The sequence below is a fragment of the Mucor mucedo genome, assembly GCF_025094135.1.
Source record: "Mucor mucedo strain NRRL 3635 chromosome Unknown EV154scaffold_41, whole genome shotgun sequence".
In the NCBI taxonomy this organism is placed as follows: Eukaryota; Fungi; Mucoromycota; class Mucoromycetes; order Mucorales; family Mucoraceae; genus Mucor; species Mucor mucedo.
In genome coordinates, this window is record NW_026252325.1 from 172,655 (window position 1) to 192,682 (window position 20,028).

The 20,028-nt window shown below is 37.3% G+C and overlaps 6 protein-coding genes across 6 annotated transcripts; 4 read left to right on the forward strand and 2 right to left on the reverse strand.

The window, feature by feature from the left end:
• Positions 1–665: 665 nt before the first annotated feature.
• Positions 666–4,753, forward strand: EV154DRAFT_507410 (uncharacterized protein). The gene is made up of 7 exons (XM_051601418.1): positions 666–1,052; positions 1,117–1,338; positions 1,507–1,773; positions 1,831–1,933; positions 1,994–4,017; positions 4,090–4,426; positions 4,491–4,753. Exons 1-7 carry the CDS (start codon positions 786–788, stop codon positions 4,607–4,609), a joined length of 3,339 nt encoding a protein of 1,112 aa, XP_051458064.1. The 5' UTR covers positions 666–785; the 3' UTR covers positions 4,610–4,753.
• Positions 4,754–4,941: 188 nt separating this feature from the next.
• On the reverse strand, positions 4,942–7,081 carry EV154DRAFT_507413 (3-phosphoinositide-dependent protein kinase 1-like protein). Its single transcript, XM_051601419.1, has 6 exons — positions 6,814–7,081; positions 6,561–6,741; positions 6,448–6,500; positions 6,273–6,382; positions 5,400–6,203; positions 4,942–5,320 (listed from the first exon to the last, which is right to left on the reverse strand). The coding sequence occupies exons 1-6, from the start codon at positions 7,000–7,002 to the stop codon at positions 4,990–4,992; spliced, it is 1,668 nt and encodes a 555-aa protein (XP_051458065.1). The 5' UTR covers positions 7,003–7,081; the 3' UTR covers positions 4,942–4,989.
• An 830-nt stretch (positions 7,082–7,911) lies between these two features.
• EV154DRAFT_507414 (uncharacterized protein) lies at positions 7,912–9,538 on the forward strand. Its single transcript, XM_051601420.1, has 5 exons — positions 7,912–8,300; positions 8,360–8,503; positions 8,559–8,708; positions 8,781–8,960; positions 9,021–9,538. The coding sequence occupies exons 1-5, from the start codon at positions 8,001–8,003 to the stop codon at positions 9,408–9,410; spliced, it is 1,164 nt and encodes a 387-aa protein (XP_051458066.1). The 5' UTR covers positions 7,912–8,000; the 3' UTR covers positions 9,411–9,538.
• A 32-nt stretch (positions 9,539–9,570) lies between these two features.
• Positions 9,571–11,919, reverse strand: EV154DRAFT_551396 (uncharacterized protein). The gene is made up of 4 exons (XM_051604976.1): positions 11,636–11,919; positions 11,336–11,372; positions 10,688–10,750; positions 9,571–10,626 (listed from the first exon to the last, which is right to left on the reverse strand). Exons 1-4 carry the CDS (start codon positions 11,702–11,704, stop codon positions 9,659–9,661), a joined length of 1,137 nt encoding a protein of 378 aa, XP_051458067.1. The 5' UTR covers positions 11,705–11,919; the 3' UTR covers positions 9,571–9,658.
• Positions 11,920–12,710: 791 nt separating this feature from the next.
• On the forward strand, positions 12,711–14,455 carry EV154DRAFT_507418 (GPI-anchored wall transfer protein 1). The gene is made up of 5 exons (XM_051601421.1): positions 12,711–12,894; positions 12,954–13,295; positions 13,354–13,980; positions 14,036–14,185; positions 14,260–14,455. Exons 1-5 carry the CDS (start codon positions 12,790–12,792, stop codon positions 14,410–14,412), a joined length of 1,377 nt encoding a protein of 458 aa, XP_051458068.1. The 5' UTR covers positions 12,711–12,789; the 3' UTR covers positions 14,413–14,455.
• An 18-nt stretch (positions 14,456–14,473) lies between these two features.
• Positions 14,474–19,743, forward strand: EV154DRAFT_218589 (SNF2 family N-terminal domain-containing protein). The gene is made up of 6 exons (XM_051594410.1): positions 14,474–14,635; positions 14,707–15,014; positions 15,080–15,203; positions 15,276–15,422; positions 15,525–15,722; positions 15,788–19,743. Exons 2-6 carry the CDS (start codon positions 14,715–14,717, stop codon positions 19,711–19,713), a joined length of 4,695 nt encoding a protein of 1,564 aa, XP_051458069.1. The 5' UTR covers positions 14,474–14,635; positions 14,707–14,714; the 3' UTR covers positions 19,714–19,743.
• The last annotated feature ends 285 nt before the right edge of the window (positions 19,744–20,028 follow it).

A 20,028-nucleotide genomic window follows, 5' to 3' on the forward strand; every position in this document is an offset into this window, starting at 1 on the left:
TGCCACGTAAGGTTAGTTTAGGGTCATGTTGACTTAATCCAGTACGTTGGATGATAACAATGACAAACTTTTTTAATTTTTGGCTTACGAGCGCTTTTTGAAATTAAAAATAAAAAGAAAGTTTAGATAGTAAAAAGGAGATTTTTTTTATAGAGATTTGTATCAATGTATTGTTTGTTCCGGATACGTAAATTAAGCTTTTTTTTAATAAAGAGCAGCTTGTGTCTCGGTTGTTATGGAAGAACCGGAGGTCCGGGGAGACTAACATTTGATGCCTCACCCGCAAGGTGACGTCGTCTCAAACTTGGCCAATGGAAGCTATTGTTATGAAAAGAGATTGAATTTGTAATTGCAAGTCGTAACAATAATAAAATAAAAGTGCGGGTATGAAAAAGGCATATTTCTAATGATATCAAGTGGTTCTACATAAACCTAAAGATACTACTACAAAAAAAAATAAAAGGCAATTATTTTCAAGTCGGAAATAGATTAGCCATTTCTTTGATTGGACATGTACCATAAAAATTCAAAGAACGTCCCTAAACAGTGATTTACAGTAAGAGAATTTGATGGCTCTCATTCACCATGTTTCTCACTACCGAGCCTCTTTTTTTTTTTAATTTTTTTTTTTTTTTTATTTTTTTTTATTTTTTTTTTCTCAGTTAAACTCTCCTTCGCATGTTTTAAAATTTTCTTTTTTCCCTTTTGCACATTTTTTTTTTTTTTTTTTTTCTAATTATTTTTCAACGCGCGATACCACCACCATACGAATAAAAATTAAATATATGGCTGCGCTGTCATTTTGCTACGCACCACCTTTATCGGGTCAGTACACCCAGTATGTCGCTGAGGATGAAGAGTCTATATTATCCCTTCTTCAAGAAACATGTCAAAATATCATGACTTCTACAGGTTGTCAAATATCAGTTCTGACTACAAAATCTAAAAATCCTCAATTATCTCAACACACTGACTATAATCTGTCGCTTACTGGCTCAGCTCAAGCTTTAATGGACGCCCGTGGTGATTTGCTTCGAAACTGTCCACTCGAGGTTCGATTATTATGTTTTTTTTTATTATATTTACTTTTTCAACACTGACTTTTTATGTCTTTAGATCAAATTGTCTCTCCAGATTCCACCTACCTCCAAATTACCAGTAATGTCTGATCATTTCGAAAAACTACAACAGGAATTACACACAAAGATTACCTTGCTGCCTGAAAAGCTGCACCACTCTTCACTCATCTCTGATAATCCAGTGACAATCGAGATCGTGGGTAATCCTACACAAGTTGAGCAATGCCGCGTGCGTGTTCTCGTGCTCCTTGACGAAATGGTAAGCAAAAAAAAAAAAAAAAAAAAAAAAAAAAAATACAAAAAAAGAAAATAAGAAGGAAACCCACACACACACATACACACACACACACACACAATCTCCTCGCTAATTGGGCTCCCGATTAAAAAAAAAATCCCCGTAAATAACACATTTTTTTTTTCTGTGTAGAAATCATTCAAGACTGAAATTGTTCGATTACCATTAAAGCTGCAATATCTTATCTGCGGAAGAAAGAGAGCCGGGCTATTACCCATTATTGAAGAAACTTCCACCAATATCTACTTTCCTTCGCCTTTTGCAGACACAAACACGCAATCAAGTACAACCGACGAAAAAGACCTCGAGGACGAATGCCAACCTGCAATTTATATTACTGGAGAACCCAGTAATGTCTCAAGAGTCAAAGACATGTTGAATAAATTGGCTGTTCAAAAAGTATGTACACAAATCATGAACCTTGTTTTTTATTAACCTTCTTTTTTTTTTTGACAGGCAAAATCAATGTACCACAAAGACACTGCACTTTATGCAAGAAAAATGGATTGGCTTTTATTACATCGTCGTGATGAATTACGTAAAATCATGCACGATAATGGTAATAACTTTGTTTTTTCTTTTACTTTTTATTTCTATTTTACTTAACTATCATTCTTAGGTGCCTTTATTGAATTTCCTCCCATCGGATCAGGGGACAATCGTGTCACTGTCTATGCTGAAAATCGTGTGAACGCTGAACGTACATTAAGAGCGCTTAATTTCCAAGCATGTAATATATACGAAGCCTGCTTCTACTTTAATAATCGTGATGGTGCTATCTATGACGCTACTGGTGGACACACATTTTTCGATTCTACCTCGAACTTATCAAGCCTTGTATCACAACTCTCCCAGGTTTCTGGATCAGAAGTCGTTTACAAGAGCGACCCAGGTTGTATAGAGGTATTAGGTGCCGAACGTGCCATTCGAAATGTCTATCAACGTCTTCAAGAAATGCAGTTCCTCCAGATATTCCACCAATACACTATATTCCGTGTTGAATCTTCAAACGAACAGCGAGACTTCATCTCTGGAAAAAAGAATGGCAAAATCAACAAGATTATGAAAACTTCCGGGGCCAAAATTAGATTTATGCCCTTCATCAACGATTATAATTTTATTATCGAGGTCGAAAGCACCAGTTTCACAAAGGCCTTGGATGGTCTCACTTTACTCCAAGAAGAATTACCGGCCGAAATTTCTTTCTATGTCCCAGAATCGTATCATAAACGCATCATCGGTGTCGGGGGTAAGAATATTCAACGCATCATGAAAAAGTACGGTGTTTACGTCAAATTCTCCAACACTGAAGAATTTGCTTCCCTCGGTGGCTACTATAACAATCAAGACAACGTCGTTGCTCGTACTCCTATGAAGAACCAAATTAATCTAGATAACCTACGTCATGCTGTCATGGAATTGATTCATCCTAAAGATCGTGACTACATCATTGAAACCATTCGTATCCCCTTTGGCTTCCATCGCGACATGATTCATGAATACCAAGATAACTTTATTGCCGAAGAGCTGATCAAAAAGACCAATACCCATGTTCTTTGGCCCGACGCTGAACTTGCAAATAGTAATGTCGAGTTACTTGGTCCAGAAGCACACATGCCACTTGCTTTCAAAATGATGGAGAGTATTGTACCAGAAGCATATGACTTACATCTTCCCCTTAGTACCGAACTTCATGCTGCCATCAGGTCCAGTCACTTCAATGATAACGTAGTGGAATACCTTCATCAAGAATACGATATCGTAGTTGAAGCAATATCCTTTGCTGAACAATCTTCTGGGGATGAAGATGGATTGATTCGTCTTAGTATGACCAAGGACAAAATCAATTCTGCTTTGCACGCAGCTTTAAGTGTTGTCATCGATTACTTGGGAGGCCAAAATGTGGACTTTTATGAGAATACCACAGCAGATGAACTCTTTGCTCAAGTGAATAAGAGTCAAGCTTTATCGTCTGGTAACAATAGCCATCATCTCTTGGATGCAGCCGCAATGTTGAAACAACAAACACAATCGCTTGTTGGTAATCAATCTTCAGTTTCAATGATGCGTTCTTCAAACGATGCAATCTATAACGGCAATAATATCAACACCACCAATAACCCTAGTCCAACTCAGGCATATCAATTCTTCAATTTCCAAAATGATACTAATATTCAACACCATAATAATCCCCATCTTAACCATACTAATACACATAATACACCTAATAATAACCCTCTTGACGGCAGCGGCTGGACACCACCCTATATGCATCAACAAGGAGGAGGAGGACCTATACCATCTGTCTCTACTTCGGGCCAGTCAAATGGCAGTAGTAGTAAAAATGGCGATAATCTCCGGGCTATATTTGATGCCCCCATGGAGTTGACAGAGCAAGAACGGGCCGTACTTTCAAATTATCGCTACCAAAGAATGAGTATGCCTCCTACCACAAACTTTGGATTCCCTCAGACTGTTCCCACAGCTCCTATTAATGATATTTGGTCTACGCCCTCTCAGATCCCCAGCAGTAACCGTAGATCTACCGGATTCACTTCAGCAAATATGGCAAGTCCCCCTTCAAACCCACGCCGAACTACTGGAAACTATTCCAACACAGCGAACGATGCCATGCAAATGAGGGTAAGGGTTCAAAAAGATAATTTTTATATATATATACTATGTACGAATAATTTTATTAACATACTATTGTAGATGTTTAATGAAGGTAGTAATCCTAGCTTTTACCCGGGAAGGATGCAAACCAAAAATGATTTCAATCCCTACAACGATACAGCACCACTGAAATCCAGTCAATCGATGCCTGAGCCTATGCTTGAGTCACATTTCAATGGGGCGGCGACGAATATGGCACCCTTTCAAGCGTCGCCAAACTCGTTTCAACACCATCAACAATTTGCTCAATTGAATCTTGGAAATTTTAGTAGACAATCTAACCCTGGTGGTGGTTTTGTTAATAATAATCATAATTCACCTCCTGAACATAACCAACAAACGCATCAATTTTATCCAATCAATGATGAAATGAATGGTAAATACACAAGAAAAGAAAAGGGGTCGTCATGGGGCATATTTAACTCATACCATTTTATTAGTTGTACATAGTATATTGGATAATTTCCCATCAGGTTCGTCAGGTTACGATCCTCGTCGTCAACCTCCTTCGGATCAGGACAGTAAAGGATCAAGACCTCCTCCAGGAATAGATATTTAAGTGAAATAGGGGAAGCAGACAAAAAACACTAAAAAAAAAAGATATATACATATACGGATTGGCCATAAAAAAACAAAAAAAAAACACACACACACAGACACACACACTCAGAAAACATTACAAAAAAAAAAAAATGAAAATAACAAACCCCAAAAAAAAAAAAAAAAGATTTGATACTCTTGTTATATATATAATCCCTTTATTTTAGACTTAATAACTATATAGAAAAACAGCAACACCCCTCAACGTATACATATATAATTGCCCTACCACACACCCTTTGACTTTTTATTTTTTTTTGTTCCCTACAAAAAATAATAATAATATAAATATTGGATCTCTATACAAATCTCGACTTTTTTATTTCAGTTTGGAATAATTTATGCTGCAACTCCAAATGCATCTACAAGCATTGAATTGATCGTATTCACCCATTCTTGAGCATGTTTACGATCTTCAAAGGTATACGTTTTTTCAGGCGTATGGATACAAAATGTAGCTTTTCCTTTCAGTTCTGATAGTAACTTTGAAGTCCAAGGTATTTCACATCGTAAATGTCCATCGAATTTTTCCTTTTCTGTTCCCTGGTCCAAATACAACAACCTTGGTCGGTTCGTCAATACCAAATTCCGTTTCTTGGAAATAAACCCTCTGCGGCGTGTCACTCTACCAGCCTTGATAACAGATTCATTTGGATACAAGTGAGGAATCCTTATATAATATTTGTAAATATTACTTTATTTCAAATAAATATACACAAAACCCAGTACACAAATCCTTTTTTTTTTACCATGCTGGATGCAATCCTAATCTTTCTGGAACACTCTCGGATGATGCACCACTTGTTTGACTATCGACCTTTGCACTCCCTTCGGCTTGTACACCGTGATTCATGAAGGATGATCGATTGCTGGTTGGATCATTTTCCGACGCTGACAGCATAGGTTCTACTGCAGGTGGATTATGTATTTGCGTAGTGACAGGTGAGCGATCTCTGAAAGGATCATTGTGAGCTGTATTATGTTTACTGAACCAGATATCCTCTTCCTCATCCTCATTTGCCTGGTCAAAATCAAATTTGGGAGATACCGCAGGATGCTTTTTTGCTTCCTCTTCTAATCTTTCCTTTAATGGTGGAGCTGTTGAAGTGAAAATATTTTCCCAGTCCACGCCGTCAAAGAACGGATGGTCTTTGATGGCTTGAATCCCACCCAATGCCTGGGATCCAAGTCGTTGTTGTGGATCTGCGGTTAACAATCTTTGAATGATATCTTTAGCCGTCTGTGGGAAGTCATCAGGCATGGTATATTCTAAGTTTTTTATCTTTTGGAAAATCAAGTAATCGGTTGGTGCTTTAAATGGTGATTTCCCAGAAAGCATTTGGTAAATCACACAACCAAATGCCCACATATCTGCTTCTTTGGATACTGGATCACTCTTGAGTAACTCGGGTGAGACGTATTCTGCAGTACCTACAAATGATCGTGCAGCCGCTGCATCATCGGCGGATGAATCGTCTGCATCGGTTTCGTCTATTATTTTTGCAGATCCAAAATCGGTTATTTTGATATGCATTGCATCATCAAGTAGAATACTAATAACAATTCCAATAAATGTCAATTCCACACCTCTTTTTTTTTTGGTTTTTCTTCTCGCTCCTTACTTTTCGGGTTTGATATCTCTGTGAATAACACCTCTTTCATGAATATGTTCTATTGCCAACAAGATCTCGGCGGCATAAAATCGTGTAGTTTCAAAATCAAACGGCGCGAGCTACAAAATAAGCATTTTTTTTTTTCTTAAAAAAGGAGTGTCGAGGACAAGAAAGCGTAACTTACTCTTCTAATATAAGTGTATAATTCACCATTTCTAGCCATATCCAATACGAAATCTATCATGTCATTGTTTGAGCAAAATATACTATTTTTCATTCAACGTATATGATTCGTACACAAACTACGATTATCTTTGTATGTCCAGTATAATTTCACAATGCCAGGGTGGTTCATTCGACTCAGGGCATCACGCTCAATCATTACATATTTTACCTTGTTGTTTTTCACAATGTGTGCTTTATCAAGTCTCTTTATTGCATACTGTTTTCCTGATCTTTTGTCCCTGCCAATAAGTACCTAAAAAAAAAAAAGTTTGATTTAGTCCAATTAAGACACTATATTTGAACAAGAAAAGAAGGCTGTCTTTACTGTTGAATAGGAGCCTTCACCAAGAATGTCTCCATAGTCGAAATCAGTTACAATGCGACGATGATGATAAAGTGGATGACTAGGATCATCAACTTCTGTACTCAATGTTGGCTCAGGGCCACCATGGGCCGAATGTGTACTTGAAGTTGAATAGTGTGAATGCTCTGCTGAAGAAAGAGTTTCTTCCATGGTATATATGTAAAAAAGAAAGACAAACTGATTTACCGAAAAAGGGGCAGTCTTTTTCTTTTTTCTTTTTTTTTTAAAAAAAAAAAACGTGTTCCAACTCAATAAAAATCATCTTATTTGTGCACAGTTACAAAAAAAGTAATTGACGATCACAGCGGTTATAAAATAAAAATGCAGCTTGTGGCAGTTGCACTTATTGTAAACATGTATAATTAAATAGAACGGTCTGCAATGCAGTTGGGAAAGCGTTTTGATGATGGAGTAACAGGCAATTTTTTCAAAAGAGAAATGGAAATTGTTTTTGTTGTTTGCATCATCTACCGTATTCGAGAATTATAGTGTACACATTTTTAGGCGATCTTTTAATAAACAATGTAGGCTTGAGATTTGGTAACTATGACTTTAATTTGTTTTTTTTATGCGTGTTATTTATTTTATAGACCTATTAAACTTGAACTATTAGTATCACCTAGATACGTAGTCTGATATTTTTATATCTACCGTAATGTGATGTAAGTGTTTATACGGATCATGTCCCGAAACCTACTTCTTAGGGATTAGTTTGACCCCATCTTCATTGAAAAAAAAACTCCCCCGGTTAAGTGCGCCGACAAACTCTCGATCGTTGTTGTGTAATCATATGACAGTTAACACTAGTTAACCATGTATGTAATTCATAAGGAAAATAATATCTTGGTTTTGCTGAAGATTTTTCTAGGTTTTGTTGAAAAAATTTCCATGTTTTGTTTTTAAAGTGACAGTTGATAATCTAAATTACTATGTTTGAGAGTCATGATATTTCACGTCAAAAAGTCATTTATGTATTAATAATGCAAATGTTGCGCAGCATATTTGTCCAAAAAAGGCCTTGGCCTTGCCAAGAATCAAGGGCCAAGGTCTCAAGTTACACATTCAAACTTGAACACAAGCAGAAAAAATAATAATATAAAAGGAGCAAGCGCTGAAGACGAAAAAAAAAATCTGTATCCTCATCAATCATGTCTTCTCCTATCTATACTCAAGAAAAGGCTCCTTTGCTTCCTTTAAACAGCGAAGAAGAATGTCAAAGATTAGACTGCTACAAAAACAAGTTGTACAAGCGTAAATACAAGAATCAAACTATCATGGTGGTCTTGTTCATTATTTTCTACTCTTTTTACAATGGCTATCACGAAAGCTTGCTCAACAGTGCACGCGGTAACAAGAATGTAGAGACTTCAGGCACTTACAATACTATTAATTCCGCCCAAGACTTATCTACCCTTGACACATTTTCCGGACTCGTTTTTGAAGATCAGGTTTGTAATATTTAAAAGCATTTGTTGTCACAAAGAAAACTTTACTAACATAGATATAGGTGGATGAATTGGAATACTGTAGAGAAAAGCCTCAGATTCCCTATAACGGTCCTTCCATATTTGAATTTGACTCTGAAGATTTCCCAAAATTGTCAGTTTCAGAAAACACTAAATATTATAGAGGACAGTCAGTCTCCGTCGTTGTAAGTTTTGCCTGTTTAAATAAGTCGACATCATATTAAACCTTGGTTTATTTAGGGCGGTAAAGCTAATGTTTATGAAGATAAGAGTCTCTCTAAAGTTACTGTCGAGTTCATCTTGAAATTTAACCGCGATGAATTACAAGATTTGTATTATATTGAAAAAATTGAGCATACTGAAAGTGGACTCTATGAACTTAAACTCAAGGTAACCACCCACTCCCCCACTTTTTTTTATACACTTGTGAATCATTTTCTAAAGAAAATATTACCTTTTTAGAATAACGATCAAAGAGTCAGTGGCTGTGTAACTATCGACATTAATGTGGGTGTACCAACCGTTGCTGCTTTGGATAATTTCTCCCTTTCTGTACATAATGCCAATGTTAACCTTCGCAAAGGGTTAACATTTAAAGAGCTTGCTATTTCCGTCGCAAATGGTCATGTCGAATTCGGAGAGGTAATATTTTATAGAAAAAACTACTCTTTACGAGTTCAGATTATTGACTTCAGTATGTAGGGTATCAGTACCGCCAAAACTGGTTTTGCGCTTGCTAATGGTCATGTTTCCGGCGTCATCGATACTTTATCCGATGAGCTTCATTTATCTATGTCAAATGGACGTGCTGATGTCAAGATTAAGGAAATTGATACATCCGTTGATATTCCCATCGTTTTTAAAGCTTCGAATGGTCACATTGATCTTGAAGTCCCCACAACTTTCAAAAGTACATTTTCCTTAACTGCTATGAACGGACGCCGCATTGTCGAATCCTCTGTTCCGGAGGACATCCACAGCAAAACTTCTCGATGGGGACCAACCACAGGATATTATGGAGATGATGCTCAAGTCAAGAACTCAATCTCTTTGACCAGCTATAACGGAAGAATCCGATTAAACTATGCTTAAATAAAAGATAACATTCATTTTAATTTTGCATACATAATGTTTGTTTAAAAGCCTGCTTTGGCATATTTTAGACCTTTTGGAAGATGTATTTTTTTTTTATGAAGTTGATACAAACAAAAAAAAAAAAAGATGATGCACCAAAAAAGCTCCTACATGATCTAAAGAGTAATGATGAAAAGACTTTATTTGTAACAAATGTGTGACACAAAAGGGGAGGAATATTTAATACGAATAGAATATTACACATTTTAATTTAAAACTACAGGCATTTCTTTGTGGTTTTGTTGACGAGACCAGATGGAGCGATACAAGGGTAACAAGATGTCTGTTTGAGATAAAACCAAAATATTACGAATTCTGTCCATGTGACTGATGTTTGGGTTAGTCAATTCTTGACGCACTTTATCAAACTCTGTTTGCGTAAAGCTGTACATGACCTGTATCGGCGAGCTTTCATGAAAAAATTTTGCTTTGAGAGATTCAACTTGAGGTTGTTGTGTCATCGTGTTAGCCTGCTCCAGAACCCACGTACGAATCATTTGCTTTATTTGCCTCTCCTCGTCAACGGTTGCTGAAACCTTTGTGGAGATTCTTTTAGAGGCTCTGGCGGACAAAAGATTGACCGCGTTCATCAAACGGTTAACAGCATTTTTGTCATCTTTTTGAATTTCTTTTTCTCCCTCTACAGCAGGAAAATATTGTTGGATTAAGGATTCAAAGTTGGTTGCAAGCGAATCAATACGTGGATCAACCATAGTAGATTTCTTCTCTCGGAGATGGGATACAGCCGACTCGATACGGCCTGTAATAGGTTGAACAAGCTGATCAGTGGGAGAAGAGATGGAGGGAAATTGTCGCTCTAGTATATCGAGAGATTTGTTTCCTAGGCAATTTGCTTGTGAAAGAAAACGACCTCCTGTTGTGTTTTTTTCTTCCAAGTAAGGCTGGGCCGAGATGACCATATTTTGTAATTTTGTTTCAGCATAATCAAGTGCTCGTTTACCAACAGAGTTCTGTCGCACAATATTTTGGGCGCCTGTGAAACTGTCTTGAATAATAGGAATGGACACAAGACGTGAAAAGAAACTGGTTGAGGTACTCTCATCAACAATTAGAATGGATGGTTCTTGTTCTTCCTTTTTTATTGCAGACTTTTCATCTTCATCTTGACCCATACTAAATCCAGAATCACCACCAGTGCTATAAGAGTCATCATCTAAGCAAGCGAACTCGTTATTAAATATAAAGTTCAAATGGATTTTAATAAAACTTTATACCTGATTGAAGACTTAAATGATACTCTTCTTCTTGTTGGCTTGTGACTGTACTCATAACTATAACTTTTAATAAAGAATAAAATAAAAAATAAAAAAAACGAAAAAAAAAAAGTAACGAAAGAAAGGAAGTTTACTTTATATTTAATTAATGTTTATAGTTACATGTTTTACACCGACCTTTTTTTTTCGACTCTGGACTGAAACACTTGTTTATCACAATGAGATGTAACTGTTTATAAATGCAGCGAAAATCATATGATATTGACAATTTTTTTTTCTGACCATCATCTTTTAGGCAGATGTGTATATTTCTTTTACCAAATTAGCATATGATGTTAGCAAAAAAAAAAAAAAATGTTTTGATTTGTCAATGGAACCGCATGTATTCCTAACCATGACAATGACTTATCATGATTGGTTGTATGCTATCCATTTTCATAACATTTCGTCTGGCTGTGATTCATCATAAAATTTAATAAATGACCAACATGATTTGAAGTGTATAAACGTGTTCTACATTTGTGCCCACTGAATAAGCTTTATATATTTGCTAATTTTCACAAGCGTTTTTTTTATAACGTGCTCTTTTTTTTTAAAGCAATTCAAAAATTGCCCAATCAAAATGTCCTCACTAAACGTTCGACTCACTTTTTACAAACAGTGAATTAACAATCCGTGGATTCAACTAATTATCTACAAAGAAACAAGTTGTTTTAACTATTTTCATGACGTAACAATCAGTATGAAATGTGATTGTTAGTTAAGCGCAGAAATTGACATAGATTCGAAAATAATTTTGAAGACGATTGCAAACATAGTGAACTGGAAGGTGACTAAGTTTACTTAAACACGGCTTCAAAACTTTACATGCAAGACAGCTATATTTTATTAAGCAAGATTATTTCCTAAAACCGAGCCATTCGCGTGTAACATTTACTTCAATTGTACTTTAGTGTAATGGCGTAAAATCTTGAGTTGAACGAGAACCCTTTTTTTGTAGTCCAGAACTTTTATCATCTTAACACTATTTGAGTTGTGGACTATTTGTACGCCTCGAAACTGGTTCGTGCAGCGTTAAAGTTCAGGGATTATTACTTCCTTAAAATAACTTTTAGTCGCACAATTCCATTTGACTTGAATCTTTTTTGGTTGTTGTGTACTACGAAATACTTTTTTAAAAGTTTTAGGTTTTATATACGCGTCGCAGACAATTGCACGTAAGCTGGACCAACAAAAAAACAGGTTTTAGTCGCTTGTGTGACTTTACCAAGCCTTTTAACAATGTTTGGGGGCAGGGTGCTTCCACTCTTAATTTACCCGGCTTTTATAAATACTCTCCCCACTTTTTTTTTATGCTTTTGGACATTCGCGTCAGGATAAATCGCCCAGAAAAATGAGACTGGTTTGGTCAAATGTTTGGTGTAAACGGCATGTCTGCGGGAAAACAGACCCTGTTTAAGTCGAGTTACTGGATCTAACTTAACCAAGCTGACTTTCTAATAATCCTGGCACATGAAAGCTTGTTATGAGTTGTAGGGTTACTTGTCCATTTACTGTCATACTTATCTATCTTATTTTCTCACGTCTAAAGGGATGTATTGATTCTTCGTCGACTTAAATAGTGGTAAAAAATTCAGTCAACAAAGCAATATTTTTAGCTCCATTAAAGTCACTGCTAATAGCTATGGATTTATTTGTGATTCTTCTTGGATGTTCGTCATTGTTACAAGCTACAGCAAGAGAATTTTGAGCTGCGTATAATTGTTGAATTTAATTGTCAATAACTACCGCAAACTATTTGATTCAACACTTTTATATTTGAATGATCTACAGTTCGAAACTTCTCGGTAGGTCAGGCAGGCTTACAAGAAATAAGGATAGGTCATAGTGCTATCTAAAGGCATCTCAAGTTTGACAAAGATTCGTCATACATGAGGAATACAAATGCTTAAGTGGGTATTCCTGACAATGCTTAGAAGAAAGCAGAATGAATATTTTTAATCCTGAGTAACCTTTAATGCACGTTGTCTGAAGTTTAAATTTATCATTCTAAAGTATAAAAAATAAATAAAGACTTTTATTTTTCTGGGCCGGTGAAAAGAATGGAGATGACAGAGGAAGCTTACAAACTAGCTAAGGAAGCTCATGTCGCGAATTGCACGGGTGGAACTATCAATGAAGTTAGCATGGTGTGTGGCTCGATTGTAGTAAGTCATTACTGTCTCACTTTTTAAATGTAGCCAAATAGCCTAAAGTCATGAGTTAGAGCTCCCACATGTTATGGATAGCCTTGGCTCGCTCGAAATGGATAAACACAGATTCCTTTTTACCTCAGTTTATAATCTATGTCTTACCCGTACTCTCATGTTTGACATTGGCATCCGATTATGCAAGCTGGGTTACGATTGGCATGGGAACAATCTCGTTAATCATTTCGTGGTCGATTTCTGATGCAGAAGACAGCAAAGTAACGCCTTCCAACTATAAACCTTTTTTGACTGTATATCGTGCAGGCACAATGATTTCGACGTGTATTGCTATATTAGCGGTGGATTTTCAATTCTTTCCGCGTCGTTTCGCCAAAGTAGAGACGTTTGGTACATCATTGGTAATTATTGCTTTTTGTATACAAAAAAGTAGTAAAGATCCTAAAACGAAGTCGATAGATGGATGCAGGTGTAGGGTCGTTTGTGTTTTCATCGGGTGTTGTTGCGGCTCGAGGTTACATCAACCAGAACAATCAAAGTGTATTGACACAAATGATAAAATCAATCCGATCAGCATTTCCTATCTTAGCTTTAGGGTTTGCTAGATTGTTTCTTACGAAAAGTGTAAATTATCAAGAACACAACTCAGAATATGGACTCCATTGGAATTTTTTCTTTACATTGGGATTCTTACCACCATTTGTTACCTTACTTGGATTTTGTAGAAAGATGGTGCCATTTTCTATATTAGGATTACTGACGGCTGTGATATATCAAGTTAGTCTATGTCAAGGGCTCCAGGAATGGATCTTAAACGCACCTCGAGTAGATTTAATCAGCGCTAATAAGGAAGGCATTTTTAGTTTTTTCGGGTATCTGAGTATCTTTTTGTTAGGTCTTGATTGTGGGGTCACTATATTCAGAAATGATATATCTCAAAGTAGATTGTCTCGCTGGCTAGGAATTAATGAAAAGCCAGAGATCAAGCAAACGACAGTACACTTGTTCTCATTCAGTGCCCTCATGTGGGTATTATTTTATAGTTGGGTGTACATGTATCCGGATTATTATGTGTCACGTAGAATGGTAAATTTTGCTTTCTTTTCTTTGAATGTGTATGCTTGTGCTAATTGTTCCATAGGCTAATTTACCTTATATACTCTGGGTCATTGCCTTCAATACGTCTTTGATTTCTTGCCTCGTATTGGTAGAATCAAAAAACGGTGTTAGTGGGAGAGGGCCACCCATGCTGGAAGCCGTCAATATCAATGGACTATTTACATTTTTATTGGTAAATAACCCTTATGGCAGTCTCTTTTTATTTTATTTTTTTCCAGGTTATCTAATCACAATGATTTATTACAGGCAAATATCTTGACAGGCAGTATTAACTTGAGCATGAGGACCATTTATGCCGACGATTTCATTTCTAGCCTTGTCAATGTTTTGTATATGCTCAGTGTCATGATATTACCTTGGATAATGTGGAGACGATATAAATTAAGAATAAAGTTCTGAGTTTTGTTTAAATAAAAAAAAAAAAAATATTTTCTTTTTGCCAGAGATTTTTTTCTTCCATTTTTTTTTCTTCTACTGTACATTGCTTTATCTTTAAACCATTCTGTTTAAATTTAGTTTACTGCTTGTTTTTTTTTCGCATAAAAAAAAAGAAAGACAAGACACTATTTATCTACTCTTATTCCATTGCCAACAAAAAAAAAAGACAGTTCACACATTAATTGTACATGATTGGTAAAAACAAAGACACAACATGCAAATAACGCGTGCTAATACAGTGTATTTCGACTACAGATAGGAACATGAACAGTTCCCATAGTAATAATATTTTCTCTGACAGTGACTCAGAAGGATACTCAGACGACGGCATCACCAATAACTTAAATAACAGACAGCGATCTGTTCATTCCGATCAACACCAAGTCACTACAGACGATGAGAACCACCTTTTATCACCTCAAAGTTCTCCTTCTCCCTTTGGTTCTTCTGGAGAAGAACTAAGTAGTAATGAACAAAATCAGGAAGAAGAAGAAAACTATCTTGACCCAGATTTATACTGTTTACGTCGTTCCAATCGACAAAAAGACAAGTCAAGTTTAACAGTAAGTTTTTTTTTTCCTTAATTTTGAAACTCCATAACTTAAATTATTCCTGGCACCATGAACAGCCTGAAGGTGATTCTGAGGAAGTCACGTTTACAACAGATGAGGAAGCATTAGATAGTAGCTCGGATGATGATTATGGCAACTTATCACAACCGAGAAGAAAAAATAATCGACTTTCTAAGCGAGGTCAGCTTTTTATACCACATAGTTTTATTACGCCTTGTCTCTCTTTAAACTAACTGACTTTTCTTTATTTAGTAATCGCATATGTTAGTGATGTTTCTAATGATGAAAACATCAATTCTGAAGATAACAACGATTCTAGCTCTGATGATAACTGGGGGATGCCAAAAAAGACAAAACCCAAACGTAATCATCGTCGTCAAAACAGACAGCAGAGTGCAGGTAATTACTATTTTATTCGATATTAATAATGAATACATGTAGTCTTCCTTTTATTAGAAAGAGTTTATAAACTTTCATTTTTTATATATATGAATCAATTAGGTGCGATTTCACCAAGCGATTATGCACGTCACTCCACCCGTAGTCGTAAAGTAACCAACTATAATGAGGATAATGGTGAGATGTGGGGTGTGTCTGACGACGAAACAAAAGACCCTTATGCCGCACCTCCACCCGAAGAAGATGATGGGGAAGTAATTGAAAGTGTTCTTGATCACCGCAGAAAAGACACCAGCACTGGTATGTTTTTATGTAAATTAGCGATCCCATTTATTTTTGTACTGATACAACATGCATAATTATAGAAGGCCCAGATGATCCAGAGACGAATATCGAATACTTAATCAAATGGAAATCGTGGTCACATCTTCATGACACTTGGGACACATTCGACTACTTACATTCCTTCAAAGGATTTCGAAAGTTGGAAAACTATATCCGTAACCGAATCATTGAAGAGCAGTACTTTAGACGTCATGCCGAAACAACCAAAGAGGAAATTGAGCAACAGGACATCAACATATCTCGTCGTCGAGATGAAATTAATGATTGGCGTACAGTAGAACGTGTGATATCAATGCGTGGCTCACCTCCCAACGTTGAATACTTTGTCAAATGGAAGCGTCTTCATTATGATGAATGTACATGGGAAGAGGAAGATTTAATATCCGCAGACTATCAGAATGAAATCGACGAGTTTATGGAAAGAGAGCAAAACACTCATATACCGCATCGTTCCATGACATACCCAAGAGGGCAACGTCCTGAATTTAAGGCCTTTAAAACGCAGCCTTCTTATATTAATGGCGGCGAATTGCGTGACTATCAACTACACGGTGTAAATTGGATGTATTGGCTTTGGTGTCATAATGAAAATGGTATCCTTGCCGATGAAATGGGTCTAGGTAAAACTGTTCAAACCATCAGTTTCTTAAATGCCCTTTACAACACCCGTAACCTGTATGGACCCTTCCTGGTTGTTGTGCCTTTGTCTACATCTGATAATTGGATGCAAGAATTCAAACAATGGGCTCCCCAAATGAATGTCTTGTGTTACCTCGGTAATCCCCAAGCACGTGAAGTCATCCGTAATCATGAATTTTATGTCAATGGTACTAAGCGCTTCAAATTTAATGTGGTGATCACGACCTATGAAATCGTATTGAAAGACAAGGATTTCATGAGCGGTATTCGATGGCAATATCTTGCAGTGGATGAGGCTCATCGTTTAAAGAATGCTGCTTCACAACTTTATGAAGCTCTTTCCAGTTTTCAAACAACCAACAGACTCTTGATCACTGGTACACCATTACAAAATAATGTCAAGGAACTTTTAGCCTTAGTGCGGTTCTTGAATCCTAACATGGATGTTACAGACTATGCAGATATTGATGTAGAAGATATCAACCAAGAAGGAAAAATTTCTGCTTTACACAACAGCATTAAGAATATCATGTTGCGTCGTTTGAAGAAGGATGTAGAGAAATCACTACCCAACAAGTCCGAACGTATTTTACGAGTAGAAATGAGCGAGCTTCAAAAGACTTACTATAAACATATTCTCGCAAAGAACTTTGGTTTATTAGCTGGCAGTGCAGATAACAAGAAACAATGGTTGAATATCGCCATAGAATTAAAGAAGGCCAGTAATCATCCCTTCTTATTCCCCGAAGTAGAAGAGGTCTCTACCAGTAGGGTCACACAGTTAAAAGGCCTGATCGAAAATAGTGGAAAGATGGTCTTGCTGGATAAGCTATTGACTCGGTTGAAATCAGATGGTCACCGCGTCTTGATCTTTTCTCAGTTAGTCATGATGTTGGATATCCTTTCGGATTACATGACTTTACGTGGTCACACATTCCAGCGATTGGATGGTTCTATGAAGCCCGAGGATCGTAACAAGGCTATCGAACATTTCAATGCACCTGAAAGTCCTGATTTTGCCTTCATTCTTTCAACACGTGCAGGCGGTATGGGTATCAATCTCACCACGGCTGATACCGTCATTATCTTTGATTCAGACTGGAATCCTCAGAATGACTTGCAAGCCATGTCACGCGCGCATCGTATCGGACAAACTAAATCGGTTAATGTCTATCGATTCGTCACCAAAGGCACGATGGAAGAGGACATTATTGAACGTGCGAAACGAAAGATGGTGCTTGAATACTGTATCATTAAACGCATGGATACCTCAGGCCAGCTCACAGAGCAAGAACAGAATTTAGTTGCTGAACAATCCTTAAAGACCGCTACCGGTAAAAACCGTGAATTACCTTTCAGTAAAGATGAGCTTTCGGCCATCCTCAAATTCGGGGCACAAAATATGTTTCAGACATCCGAGAATAATGAAAAATTGAACGACATGGATCTGGACGATATTTTAGCTCGTGCTGAACAAACTGAGACGGCAGAAGGTGATGACAGTGCTTTAGGATCTGAAGATTTCTTGGCCCAGTTCAAAATCACGGATTATGGAGGTACAGCAAATGATTTGAGTTGGGACGATATCATTCCTTCCAGTGAACTTGAAAAAGTCGAGGAGCAACAGAAATTAGATGACCAAGCTGCGTTGTATGATCGTGCTGCCAAAAAGAATCGTATCACTTATAACGAGCACATCAACGAAGAAGAGGAGGAGGGTGCAACTGTGGGTAAGAAGCGAAGGAAGGCTGCCATCCAAGGCCAAGGAAGCCGAAAGCGACATTCTACCTCTGGAAAATCCGATGAATTATCAGAACGTGATCGTCGTGCCATAGTACGTGCTGTGTTGAAATACGGTGACCTGGAAGAGAGATATTCAGACGCTGTATCTGACTTCGACCTTGAACAAAAGCAAAAAGATGTCATTTTGGATCTGTACAAGGATCTTATCCAAGAATGCAGGAACAAGGTGCGCGAACAAGCCGAAGCCAACGATAGTTCACTGAAAGGAATGCACGTCTCTGAAGAGATCCTACTCCGTGAACTCCGTCATACGAAACAAAAGGCTATTTTATTCACATGGCATGATATTCAAAGTGTCAATGCTGGTCAGATCTTCCAACGTCACCATGACATGAAGATACTATCACGTAGGCTTCGTTCCGTCAGCGACAAATACAAATTCCGTGTGTCACTTGGCGCCAAACGAGTTCAAGGATGGTCATGTGCTTGGGGAGCCAAAGAAGATGCAATGCTGCTGGTCGGTGTTCATGAGCATGGATTTGGATCTTGGCCACTTATCCAGGCCGATATACCACTAGGATTGTCGGATAAATTCTTTATCGGAGGCAACGAAGACGATGATAAAAAGACACCCAAAGCCATCCATTTAGTAAGGAGAGCTGAACAAATGATGAAGATTCTTGCCGAAGAAGACAAACATCGCAATGAACTTTCTTCTGGTAAATCAAATACCAAATCTACCATCAAAAAGGGTCCTCGATCCAAGCAGCAGCAACAGCAACAGCAGCAACAACAAAATCTTACTAAGCCATCTCATACCATCAATTCAAGATCACCCTCCTTCTCGAATACTTCTTCTTTACCGGAGCCATCTTCAACACCTAGAAAACGACCTTCTCGCACACAAGATGATTTGCCCCGTCCTTCCACAAAGAGATCTGAGAAGGAAAATAAGATACCCGAAAGGTCTTATGATAGTTATGACGAAGATTCTTGTTACTCATCCATGCGACCTGTAAAGCATTTCTTGGTACGCCTTCGAGATGACTCTGCAAAAGTAGAAGGCTCCCAAAAGGCACAAATTATCAAAGACTGTTTAGCGCCCATCGGCCAACATATTGACAAGGAAGTAGCTGATCACAGACGAGATACCAATTTAAAACGCGATCTTTGGCTCTACACCACCAAATTCTGGCCAGGTCTTAATGTAACATACAGTGATCTGATCAATGTATATGAAAGATTAGTAGCTGCTGCTGGATCAAATGATGCTTCGACAACAAAACAAAGCTCATCCTCCTCACATCATCATCATCGCAGTAGCAATCATTCATCGTCAAGCAGCAGGAGAGATCGAGGCGATACTAAGTCTTCGTCTTCTAGAAGAAGTAGTAATTATCATCACAGTGAAAGAAGTAGTTCGAGACGAGATGACAGCAGACGAAGAAGATCATCTTCCTCTTCTTACAAGAGCGATGATTACCATCGTCGAGATAGGAAAAGTAGCCATTATGATCGTTATGATCGGGACAGAAGTAGCTCCAACAAAGAAAGACGTCGCTAGATCGTTCCCTTCCTCTTTTCCGTTTTTAGCTTCTCTTTTTTTTCCATGTATATTTATGTCTAATGCCACTCCAAAAAGATTTTAATAAAAACTAATAAGCTACTGCTTTTAGTCATACATTTCCAATTTGTTTCTTGATGTAAGTTCCTGTGTGTGCGTGTATATCCACTGTATGACCATAGCTTCAAATAATAACACATGTATGCATGTTTATTATTCGCCTTTTCATGTTTACTAGCACTTCCCCATATTAACATAAGACCATAAGTCAGCAGTGATCATGAATGGCTAACATTGTTTGGAGGATTGACATTC